The 12,870-nt window shown below is 39.2% G+C and overlaps 1 protein-coding gene across 6 annotated transcripts in view; it reads right to left on the bottom strand.

Moving 5' to 3' along the window:
- PRDM2 (PR/SET domain 2) overlaps positions 1–12,870 on the bottom strand; it is a 74,427-nt gene that overhangs the window by 38,762 nt on the left and 22,795 nt on the right. For all 6 annotated transcript variants that reach the window (XM_069782430.1, XM_069782433.1, XM_069782434.1 and 3 more), the window contains one exon: positions 7,606–7,732. In XM_069782430.1, coding sequence (XP_069638531.1) covers positions 7,606–7,732 — 127 coding nt within the window. The remainder of the gene's footprint in view (positions 1–7,605; positions 7,733–12,870) is intronic.

Below are 12,870 nucleotides of genomic sequence, written 5' to 3' on the forward strand. Positions count from 1 at the left end.
ATTCTTCTGTTCTGCAGGAATTCACCCCCTTCCAATTTTGGAACATAACCTCCAAACTATCTATCTACCTCAAAGCTCTTCCCTAAAATGGCAATCACCAAATATTCTCCACATTTTCTACGCAGAAGCATTTAAAGACTTCTGTGATTCAGAAGAGAATATTCTAAGAAAGCTTTGGAAAATCCTAATACAATAAAATATTTCTGCAAGGAAAGTAACATTTCGATAGAAACTTAGTAACTTCTAACTTATTTTCAGGAAAATTAGAAAAGTATTTTCCTAAGAAAGGAGAAAAATAATTTCAAAACTGGCTTAATTTAAAAAAATATTAGCAGTGGAATACCAAGCTGCTTTTCTTCCAGGTCACTCATTGTTTCAAAGCTAACCTGATCAACAGAAAAAAAATGGATTAATACTAGAAAGCTGTCTGGTGCCTTATTTCACTTCCCACTGTAGGTTATGTAACTGAAGACAGCATTAGCAAATTTGCTAGGAAATGCTGCAACTGTGGTCTAGATTTATTTTATTTTTTTAACTTGGAAAAAATAGTGTAAGGAAGGGTGGCTGAAAAAGCCAAAGAAAAATATGAAGCACTTTAGAATTTGAATAACCAAATAACCCAAGAAAAATATTTTTATTATGTTAGACAAATATATACATTTGCCCTAACCAGAAATAAGTTAGTAGCTAGAAACATGCCAACCTGCTACAATCATGAAGGCCAGATTATTATTTGTTAAGGGCAAAAAAACACAGAGATAAAGTAACTGAGAGAATATGCAAGGTGCTTGTAGTACTTGTTTTAACAAAGATCTGATAATCAGCACTGAGTCCTTACACTGCATTCCTGACCACCTTCAAGCCCTTTGCTAAATAAATTCTGCTTATACATTGATGATGCTTTCTTAGTGGCATCACCAGCCAGATGCTTGTGTAGACAAAGCTGGGGGGCCCCCGAACTACAAACATCAGGATGTCCGATCCCACTTCTAGTACAAATACATACCATGATACACGGATAACAGTGACAGTCCCACACTGCCAAGAGAGCACACTGATAGCACCTGTGGATTTCCATTACCAGCTGCACATGTGGAAACTTTTAAAGGGAGTGTATACACAATAGTACATCTGAGACTTCTGAAGAAGAAGCAAACCTTACAGCCTTCCCTAACCTTATAATTACAGTACATAAGTAAACAAGTTTCCCAATGTTCACATAAACATGATACAACCTGACTAAAGCAAAAACACTCATGTTTTTTAATAACTGAATGTGCTAAGGCCTCATATTTCCAAAAGTTTATACTTAGAAATATGGAGTTTAAGGTGTCAATACATGCAAATTAGTGGTGAATTTTTAATTTTTTTTTTACCTCTGAAATGAAGGCTTATCTTCTCCTATTCTTAAACCCGTAGGCAGGAGCAAGGCTGGAATGAATCATACCAATTTCACTGTGCTGTTCGGGAAAGCTCAGAGCAGCAGCTAGCATAGGAACTGGGGGCGTTGCTGTAGAAGTGAAGATGGGAATTTAAAGTAATACGAGTCTCCTATTCAAAGGGCCCCATTTGTGACAGATGAAAGAAAATTTCTGCTGGTTAGACGACCTCAAATATATTAGATATTCACGAGATAGAAGCTGCCACAGAGATACAGTTTCCCCGACATCCCAGATGCAGCTTTTTAACTGGGGTTACAGAATTCTTCTCGTAAATCAGTGCAATTTGGGGAAATCAAAGTAAACTTCATTTTAAGGTTTTGTTCCAGGTGATCTTGCTGACCTTCTCCTTCCTCCCTTGTTTTTTCCCAGTCATTGGCTAGGAAATTTTGAAGCCTTGAGTTCCTAAGTTTTTCATTAAATCTATTGGAGACAGAGCTTAGGTAAGAATATAATTTCATGTTATCCTTGCTGCAAACGTGCAACTTACAGAATTTTAACATCCTTCTATAAGCTACATTCCAATTAATACACAATCATTTTTCTCACAAGCTCTTTTCTGTTTGGAAGTAAACTTTTAAACTTATTCCAAGTGCAAGCCTAATAAATTCATTTAACTTAAAAACCAGACATCAGGGCATCATTTGGCCGTGATTTCCATTTGTGATGACATCCAGATGGCAATCCAAGCCCTACCTTTTGTAAACAGGATGCATATTTATGTGACTCTCAAGTACAGCTAATTATTTAGAACTAAGTGAGAATGCCTATAAAAGTATTAACAAAAAAAAAAAAAGCAAGGATTTCTACTATCACAGAATTTAACCTGCTCATTTCATCTTTACATTTCCCTTTTCTGCAGCAATTTGACAGTTTCAGCAAGTCACACTTATAGACAAAAGAAAATCCCATGTAACTTTTATTACGACAGCATTTATTTAGAATCTGTGAAGCAGAAGCCTAAAGTTGCACTTTGCATTCAGACTGATATAAAACAAGTAATAATAATTATTTATAACAGATGATAATTGATTCATAATTCACCCACCTTAATCTCACACTATCTCTGGGACAGTATTATTTACAAAAAGTTACCCTATAGTTCATGCTCTCCCTGAAATCTCATAAGAACTATGGGAAGTAGCAACATTATGATAGCAGTAGAGCCATTTAAGGTAGTAAAGTTTTAAAAGATTTATTAGCAATGGTTTGAGACTTTAAAACTGTACTACAATAAATAATCACCAGGGGCTGTCCAAGATAAAGGTGAACCCAATTCAGGGGTTTTGCTTACACTACAATAGAGGACTCTATTTTAAGAGGTGACACAACTGGGTTTTTTAAGAGGTCATTTGGTTTCATGACAGACTCCCACTCAAGTTGCCTTATGCAGCATGTGCTTTTGGTAAAATGAAATTACAGACTTTTTTTCCCTCCCCTCTTGACAGCCTGACTTTGTACAGACAGAAGATATGAAAGAGGCACATGCAGTATTCATTCCAGACAATAGTACGAATTATGCCACTGGCGTTTGTTGCCTAGATAAAGTGCTAAGTGGAACACAGCTAAGACACAAATACAGCTGAGCAGCACAGCATGGAACCACTACCACAGAGAGATAAATAAGCACAGAAGAAGTAAAACATTGCCCTCTTCTCCCCCTCCCCGTCCCCACAAAAAAAAAGGTTTTTTAGAAGGTATTATTCACAAGCATGTAGCAGAGCAAACTTTTATCCTGTGTAACATCAGTATCTTTCTTCCTCCAAGAACAGACTTTTGTTCTGCCACATAATCCATAACAGAAACTGCCTAGATTATTTCAGCATTGTTTGATTACACTTTGGAGCCTACTTAGCACCTTAAAGCAGATTATAGCCTGATAAAACCACTGGGTATTTTTATGTATGACCATTTTTTTTTTATGTTTTTATTTAGTTAGTGAAAAGTTATTTTTGAAAGGAAGACAAGGTCTGAAGCCAGAGACTCCGAAAGTGTTCTTCGTGAAGGAAACACTCATCTTCGATATTACTGCTTTCTACTACTACATATTACTACTGTCCTATATAAAGGAAGAAATATCCTGATGAGAGAAAAAAAAGTGTCCACGCTACTCCTCTAATGGACACATGAATTCAACTGTAAAGTGAAAGCCAAGCTGTTCTCTTTTACTCCTTAAAAAGGGAATCAATGAAAAATCTTGTGCTAATGCATGTGATTTGAACAAATTTTCCTACAAGCTTGGCAGGCAGGACAGAGGCATATTAACTACAACTTGGGAGAAGCAGATGCTAAACGCTTAACAAATAAATGAAATTTCAGAAAATGCAAAAGCAACAAAAAAACTAGATCATTTTTCTGCTAGTTGTTGACCATGCAATGGCAGCTGCTAGCTCTTAACCATGTAGTAATCATGTCAAAGATAACCGGGGTTGGCTCTGATAAAAATCTTAGATGCTACCCAAGTTCACCAAGTTGTTTTCCTTCTTTTGGGTTGTATTCCCTCCCTCAATATCCTTTTATCCTACTAAATTTCTTTCTAAATCTCAAATGCACTCATCACCTTAGCAACAACACGCAATGTTTCAGTGCATAAAAATAAATTAGTAAGAACTGCCTCTTTTCCTCAAGGACTCTTAAGCTGTTGTGCACAGTAGAAGAAAGATGTAAAGGATTTACTCCAGCTATCAAAACCCACAACCAAGCCAGGCAGTAACTATTGAACATTAACACCTGGGAGGTATAAAGTATTTTGAATGCAGACTACAAGAACAAAAATATGCAAGACATTGAACTGCTGAAGAAGTTGTGCAAGTAAACAGCAGGCGAGTTTTGAGAAACACGACTAAAGCATAACCAAGATCCCACCTTTTGCAAACACATTAGAGCAAAATGGTACATGGAGAAGAACGCTAGGTGCCATCCTAAATATGGTCTAAAGGAGATTATGAACCTTGTGTCAGTAATCACTTGCAAACAGAGGTCAGATCAAGGTCAAGGAAAACAGTTGAATCTGTACTTTGTGTCTACTCTAAACTTGGTCAGCTGCTGATTCTTAAATGCCATCTCAACTTTCCAAAATTTAGTAAGGCCTACCTCTTATGGTAAAACAGTCTGAATTGACAGCATGTGAGGATTTGTTCAGAAATAACAAGTATTCCTACTGCAATAAGAAAAGTTTTACAATAATGAAAGCCTTGATTGATTGATTGGGCAAAAGACATCACATTTTTAATACCTGTGAAATGGTCACCTTTTCTGATATAATCAGAGTTCATTAAATAAATTGCAGAAACAAGACTATTTGTCAAACGATAGCTATCTTAACTGTCAAAGGACAAGGCCTAAGATGCATTAAAAATTCAAAAGGATATTTGTTTTACTGAATAGAGAATAATTATGAGCTATTTAATAACTGCATGTTTTGAATAACTAAATTATAATACACTTCTCAAATAATGTCTTGCCTAGTAATTTCTAAGGTATTAAACTGTCAGTTTACTTTTCTGGAAAATGTTTCTAAAGGACACACTCATTCACAGTTGTTTAAACTTGGCAGTTCTTTCTTAGTTCTATTTTCTCCTCAGTGTCTAAGACGACAACCTGCAACACAGGCCAAAATAAAGTTTATAAAAAAAAAGAATTAATTGATCTGTTTAGGTAGCTAATAAATTCAAGTATCACAACCCTCTGGAGGAGCCACTCTCTAGCAAGTTTCTTAAACTGGTATTTAATCTAAAAGATTACCTTGTACTGACTCCCAGTTTTTCACATGTATAAAGTTAAGTCACAACAACTTTTTCTTCCCACCACCCTTTCATCATATAGTTAGAATTATTCTTTTAAAAAATTACTTTTTAATCCTGCTTATCAGAATTTCTTTTTTTTTTTCCCCATAAAACCTCAACCCCAGGGCTAAGAAACTTCCATGTCCAAGAGATATAGCTGAATCTGCAAAAGGCGGCACATCAGTAGAAACCATTTTAGAATCCTAACTGCAGCTACTGCTATCAAATCAGCAGAAAAAGTTGTGCTTCTTATAAGAAAATTGCTGTGAATTGCAAATATTAGCAGATGTTACTACAAATACTAAAATAACTGAGAGTAAATGTAGAGGAGTAAAAATAATTCCAATGGAACCTACTAAAAATAGAACTATACAATTTCAAAATATGCAAGTATTAGAAAAGAATTAGACACATACTATGAATTGCCTTATCTTTTACAGCATGGATTCTGAAACTTTAATCATAACAATTCAAAGCAACTAAATACTAAGAACTTGGTCTTTTTGCTTCATGATACAGGAGTATAATTCCATAAATAAATTATTCTTGGTTATTCTCAAATGCCTCACCTATATTGTATTTGGGGTTGTTTGTTGGTTTGGGGGTTTTTTTGTTTGTTTGGGTTTTTGGGTTTTTTTAATGTTTGTGAGCCTTGATAAGGAGCTTATGTTTACAAAATGGGGGAAAAGATCAACTTTTCCTAATTATGACAGTCTGAAATCTGTAAACCCCATAACAGTTAAAACTTTAAACCTACAAAATAGCACAAAACCAAAACCCAGGAACCACCAAATTAGTTTACTGACATTTTTATCTATAACTTCACAAATGCAAATAAAACTCCTGTGCCATGGAAAATTACTTTAGAAATTATTCTGTCTGGCTTTTCTGATTTATAATATAACCAAATTCTTTCAAGTTGTTTTTCTAGCCTTTCAGGTAAATCACAGGCACACAAATTCTATTTACTAAGATAATGTACATTTAGGAACAACCATAATACAGCTTCTAATTTACCAGGCATTACTTACATATGTGCTAAATATGCTTATCATTACAGGCAGCAAAATAAAAATCAGTGCTTGAACTTCATTTTATATTAGCTCAACCTACGAATTACTGTTCAAAAGAATAACCAATTGTCTTGCACCACTTCCTTCTCCCAGCCCCCTCCTCAATCTTTAAAATAAAAAAAATTTATATAATAACTGTTCTCCTAAATATTTGAGCTTGTTCCCAGTGTGAGTTGCACAGTCAACTGCACCACAAGTAAGATGAGGCCCTATGTTTTAAGCTCAAAAAATTTACAACGATGCCATTTAAAATATTATCCCCTTTCCTTCTTTGGTTCGGTTGTAACCTTCAGAGAATTCCAAAATATACATATTCACCTACAAGAGGAATAGATGCCCTTGTGCTACAACTGTAAATACTTTCTTCTATTTACTCCCTGTAAGTGATAGCTTCTATTGTGATTTTGGCCTAAAACGGTAGCCAAAATGTCAGTTATATAAGGCCATGCGTGGAGGCACACGCACTCTAAAAGATATCACTACTGAATTAATCACGGAAAAAATAATGGATTTCTGGTTTGACATACATATTTACGTAAAGACTAACGTGCCTACCCCCCGAAATTGTTCTCCCATCCTTCCTCTGCTGCCGAAGTCGGCCAAAAGTAGTCACTCACGCTGCCTGCAAAATTTCATAACCAACGAGATCACCACTACCCTAACAGTAACAAGAAATTAAAACCCACGGAAAAAATAGCAAAGCCTTACTTTTTCATCTGCACCAGCGCTCGACCGAAGTAAATAAAAAACCGACCCTCGCGCGTAACAGAAACCCATTCCTCGGCGACACTTCACTTGTTAACGCTGCCTGCAAATAATTTTAGCAGCAACCCCACCCACACAAAAAAGTTTGTAGTCTGAAGAAGGCTGACACAACCTGGCGCGCTGTTGCGCAAAGGGCATTCCCACACTCCCGGCGAGCCCCCCCAGACCAAGCCCTCGGCGCAGCCCCGGCTCTGCTCGGAGACATTTTCCCTCCCCGCGCAGCACCCGCTCCTCGAAAACAGCCCCGCGCCTCTCACACCGCCCCGGCCAACTTTTCCAGACGGGCCGGGAGACGACGCAACTTCCACGCTTCGCTCCGCGGGCCCCCCCCACCCCCACCCCGGCCCTTCCTCCCTTCGGCTCGGGAGGCGGCGGCGGGGGAAGGTCACGGCGGCCGCCGCCCCCCCCCGGCAAAAGTTTGCGGGTCGTCGTCGTCGTCGTCCCCCCTTCCTCCGCCGCCATGGCCGGCCGCGGCGGGCCGCGGGCGCGTCGCGGCAGGGAGGGCCGGGGGGCCGCGTCGCGTGGCGGCGGGGAGGGCCCTACCTTTCTTGGCTTTCGGGGAGTGCCGCCGGCTCCGGGCGCTGGCTCGCTCTTCCTCAATAGCGGCGGCTATCTCCGGGTCGTCCTCCCCATTGTACCACACCAACAGCTCCTCGCCGGGCGCGATTGGCTGCCGGGAGAGAAGAGAGAGGCGCGGCGCCAATCAGGCGGCGGCTTGTTGGCGGCGGGCCGCGGGGCGGGGGGAGCGGCGGCGGCGCCGACGGCGGTGGCCCCGCGCAGCCCGCGGCGCCCCGCGCGCCAAGGGCGCCGCCGCCCGCGCCCCCTGCCGGCCGGAGGGCGCGCAGCGCCCAGCTCCCCCCCCCGCCGGGACCGAAGGAAACCCGCGCAGAAACGGGGCCGGTCCCCGCGGAAAAGCAGCACCCGAGCAACCTCCCCCCCCCCGCCCCCTCCCCGACGTCTTTCGGACCGTAACGAGGGCGCCTTGCCCCCGAGAGACCGGCCTTCTCCGCCAGCGCTGTCGGTTAATTACACAGTAATACACAATTATTAAATAGACTGGCAACTTCAAGCCCGATTCTGGTTTGTCTCGAATCCTGCCGTGGATTTAAATCCGCGCAGGCCGGACTCACGGCAGTGAAATCCCCGGTGTTTATCACTAGTGCTATTTACAGTTGAATTCTTCTCGGGGAGCCAGCAGCGTTACTCCAGCTAAACACACCTACCTTACACACAGCATTAAACAGTGAGTAAAAACTGTTCAGTCATCCACTAAAGTTGGAATTTGGAACAAAATCTAAAGGTACAGGAAAAGACTGTCGTAGTGAGTAAAGGGAGTACAGAGGAACAGAGAGAGCTATTACACATCAGAGAGATCCACTTAATCGCAATAATGAAAGACTTGTTTGCCGTTCCAAATTTATTATTTCAAATTTTTTAATCCAATTAGAAAATGCACAGGAACGACCAAATTAGTCAAGTAGGTATCACTGCAATTACTACTCACATTCCCAGCACTGTCACCGAACTGATCAATACTAGTTTCTCTGGTTATTTCACACGCTCCTTACATTATCAGACTCAAACTACTAAGTCCCCAAGTTTGCAGACTAAAGATGCATTTCTACCTATTTTTTAAATCTTCGCAATTATCTCTCCGATTCCTGAAGCATTCTATCCAAAACCAAGAAAAAAATCAACTTAAATGCCTGCCTTTACCTTAGCTACAATCCCCCTTTTTCCAGGGCTTAAGGAACATTGGGCTTGTGGAGATAAGACACTATTTTTAGAGTAATTACATTAGAGCAAAGGGTATCCTTACGCTATTATTTCAAGGCTGAAACCAAAGGGAATTTTTGTATCAAGAACAATAGCAGTATTTGTTTCCTCTAGAGCACTTTTTTTTTTTTTTTTTTTTTTTTTTAGAAGGTCTCACAGCACTTGATAAAGGTGATAGTTATCTTTACACCCCCCCCACCGGAACAACAAGAGATGCAAGATCTCAACAACTATGTTAAGTGTTTAAGTTGTAATACAAGCAAAGCCTATGGTTTGGCTTCCTTAACAGTTCTGGAGGCCCGACAGGATAAATAGTGGTAAACCTACTTGCATGATCCCATTTTGCAGCTGTTTAGCAGCAAGGAATGAAGAAGAGTTGTCTGATGCAAACAACTTATCATCTAAACAGTACACAAACTCAGAGCAAAGAGCTGGCAAAAATTTTAGGCAATGCAAACACACAATGATAACAAGCACGTAATTTGTTAGCTGCACGGCTGGAACTAACGTTCAACTTTATGAATTTAGTTTTGGTGTAACTACTCTAGAATCTAAATTAAGCCCTCTAACCTTGTACTTCTAAAATGAGATGCAGCAGCAGCTTCAAAACCAGACAATTAAAACGGCTCCCTCACCAGCAATACGAGCGAGAAAAGGACTACACTGATCAAGTGCCACTTCCACCACTACTCTGACACTAGAGAAACGGCCATGGCCATCTCTTACTGATGACACCCTCTAATAACAATGCCAAAACCCTACCTCCTCCAAACTATTACCTACAGATTGTTTGTGTAGTAGTGTCAGGTTGGGATAGCTTGGTTAAAAAAGGTATGAATTTTGGAAAGGCTCCTTCGGTTAGTAACTCCCACATACTTTTTGGTGCATTATGTTTTACCTGCAACATTTAGCATTCCTTAATCTGAGTTTTTTCTGTTCAGAAGGTTTAAAAGAATTTCAGAATTTGTTATTTTCAAGAGTAATATCCTAACCAGTTATATCCTAAGAAGTTCTAGCACAGATTGTCTAAAATTCATTGTACACATACAAGCACTGCAGTGTGTCTTGCACAGACTGAGATAGCCATTTGCCTGTCTGACCTTATTGGAGTATATATTTTTCACCACAGACACTGCATTTTACTGCGATATTGTGGTTTTGCACCTGGATATGGCCTTATCTCCCCAAACGTAACCAAAGAGGACAGTTTGTGGCATTAGTACTTGTGTGCATTTTTCATATTGTATGTAACAGGGAGGCTCCTGAGTTATTATAAACCTGTTTGACAGAACATTCTTCCATAAACAAATTAATTTCACCTTAATCAAGGACAGTTTCACAGCCAAGCTTATGTAGAAGGCTTATTGAAACTGAGTTTTCACTGCAATTTTACTTCTTCAAGAATTACAAAGTCCTGTACCATGTGCAGAATAACACCACTTAACTAGCTTATTTCATTAGGAGAGGCAGGAAAAACTTCTGAAACCCCATAATGAGTTTAAGCTGTTTCATCAAAATATCACAACTGTCATATATGCATCCTGGGGAAAGCTTATGCAAAGCAGCCTACAAATATCCTCAGTCCTTCAGTAAAGATAAAGACAAGATGGAAGAGAAGAATATTTGTTTGTACCCACTTAAAAGTTCTATCCTACTCCTATTCATTTACAGCAGACAACAGGGAAGTTAAAGCTCTGTGCAGTTTTGAGGTTCTTTTACACCAAGCAAATCTGGACTTTGCTTATCTTAGCAATGAAACTTGGAAATCAGCCTGTTTAACTAACAAATTAGAAACCCACAAAAAGCTGAAGAAAACCTTGGGAAAAAAATAAATACCTATGACAATATTTTAAATGCTTTGAGGTCAAGCAGAACAAAATGACATACAAGCCACTCTAATTCTCCTTTGGGGGTAAATAAAAACTGTGCTCTTTATTTATCACCAAATGGAATTCCCCTAAATTTATGAATTATCATAAAGACCAGGAAGGAACCACGTGTACATACCTGACTGGTAAATGTACAACAGTTTTGAAATGGCAGTGTATATACACCATAACACATTATATGCAGAAAGAGAAGGACGTATAAGATTATTTATTACATGCTTTCTTTTGTCTCAGTTATCAGTAAGGTGTGATGTGAACCTAAGACTGATACAGACTCTATAAGAACATCATCATCTCTGATACAGGTGAGAAAAAAACAAGCTTTAAATAAAAAGCAGATGTATAAGCAACCGTATTTTGTAAAGAAAGCAGAAAACAGCACAATTTTTTTCCCAAGGTATGACTCTTCCCTGCAGTTTCTAAGGTATAGGATAGTAAAAACTGATACAACAGACAGTATTCAAATGCTTTAATGCAGTAACTTGCTCTTGAGACCACACATTCAAAATCTCCTCCTCTACATTATACTTCTCCTACACTGTCAGTCACTTGCAGCTTAACTTCCAATTTCTTCACACTAACTTTATTTAAAAAGCATAGTAACTATAAATTTGTCACTTTAAATAATGAAAAATAAGTTTACAAAACACTAGACAAAACAAGCTTTCTTAATGACTTCCTTCGGTTTTCATATTCTTGGAATGGATAAAAAAATAAACAGAATATTGTAGTTTAATAGGAATATTTTAAATACAATAGTCCACTTGTGCAATTAAAAAACACAAAATGTGACTTTCTAAATCTTGACCTGATTTATCAGTATGCTGACTGAATGCTGAATGTTTAATGGTAGTGAAAACTGTCCAATCTCATGTCAAGCTTTCACTTCAAAAATCATCACAGATCAGCAAGATCAGAATTTTCCTTACCTATCACTTCTCTAAAAGGTGGGAGAAGAGAATAAAATATATTGAAATAGATGGTTCAAAAAATAATTAGAATATCAATATGCACTTTTAACAACATTCATTATTACAGATTTGTGAGCTATTTTTCCCCAATATGGAGCAAAGTTAAACTTTACATGATAACCTAGTTTTGCATAGTGAAGCAACTCAGACATTTCTACAGCCACTTCTTAAATTGCCTTCCAAGTTACCTCTGTCTTAGATGTAGTGACAATCAAGGAACAGCAGGAGCACACGATTGCAATGCTTCTTGGACTAACTTGGTCCTGGAAACAGTTTGGTTACTTTTGAGCAGCGTGAAGCTGGGATTACTAATACAAGCCATCCCAACCTAGCTCATGCAGAACTAGTTTGAGCATGTCCGCACTGTGTTCCTGGAACTAAGTCTACAGGGCAGAAACAACTCCATGGTTCTATACCAGCTCAGGTCCCAGCACCCCACTTTGTGCGACATCCAAGCCCAAAACTACTCAGAGCTGCTGCTTCTATGCTGGCCTCGAAGAGGTACAGCAGCAAGCCTTTGCGCAGAGGCAGCCTGGAGGTAATGCCATTTCTGATGTAACACTCCCTCCAACTAGCATATGGTGCAGACACCAATATGAATTTCCAGAAGCTTGACTGGGACTGGTATTGCCAACACTGAACTGAAGCTAATAAACAATCCCACAGCACACACATATCTAAGTGGTTGCTGCAGGGGCAAATAAAGCCTGCTGAAGACAGCTCTTTGAAGAACCCCTTCGCAACCCAAATTCATAATCTCACACTGCAACAAAACCCAGACAGTTTTTAAAACCAATAAAACTGATCTTTATAGGTTGCTCTAACAGTCTTCAGAAAGAGCTGCTTGGCAGCATGATCTTGTTGGCAAGACCTACTAGGATAAAATTCATCAGGTCGCAAGAGAAGACAGTCAAAGGAACAAAAAGATATTTCAAATGCTGAGGCAAGGTATCTGTTATTCCGTTAGCAGTGCTTGGACTCTTTTAGTGGTACAATTATTTTCCAAAGTACAATATTATCTATCAGAAAACAAATTTGAAATATGTGAATGCTTGCCTTTATCAGGACTAAAACCTCTGCAGAAAAGATTCCATGAGGAAGAAATTTAAAATGTCAAAGAGACTCCAAAAGCACACTTACATTAATGAACTAATGTGACCATGGGCAAAGGC

The sequence above is a fragment of the Haliaeetus albicilla genome, chromosome 4, assembly GCF_947461875.1.
Source record: "Haliaeetus albicilla chromosome 4, bHalAlb1.1, whole genome shotgun sequence".
In the NCBI taxonomy this organism is placed as follows: Eukaryota; Metazoa; Chordata; class Aves; order Accipitriformes; family Accipitridae; genus Haliaeetus; species Haliaeetus albicilla.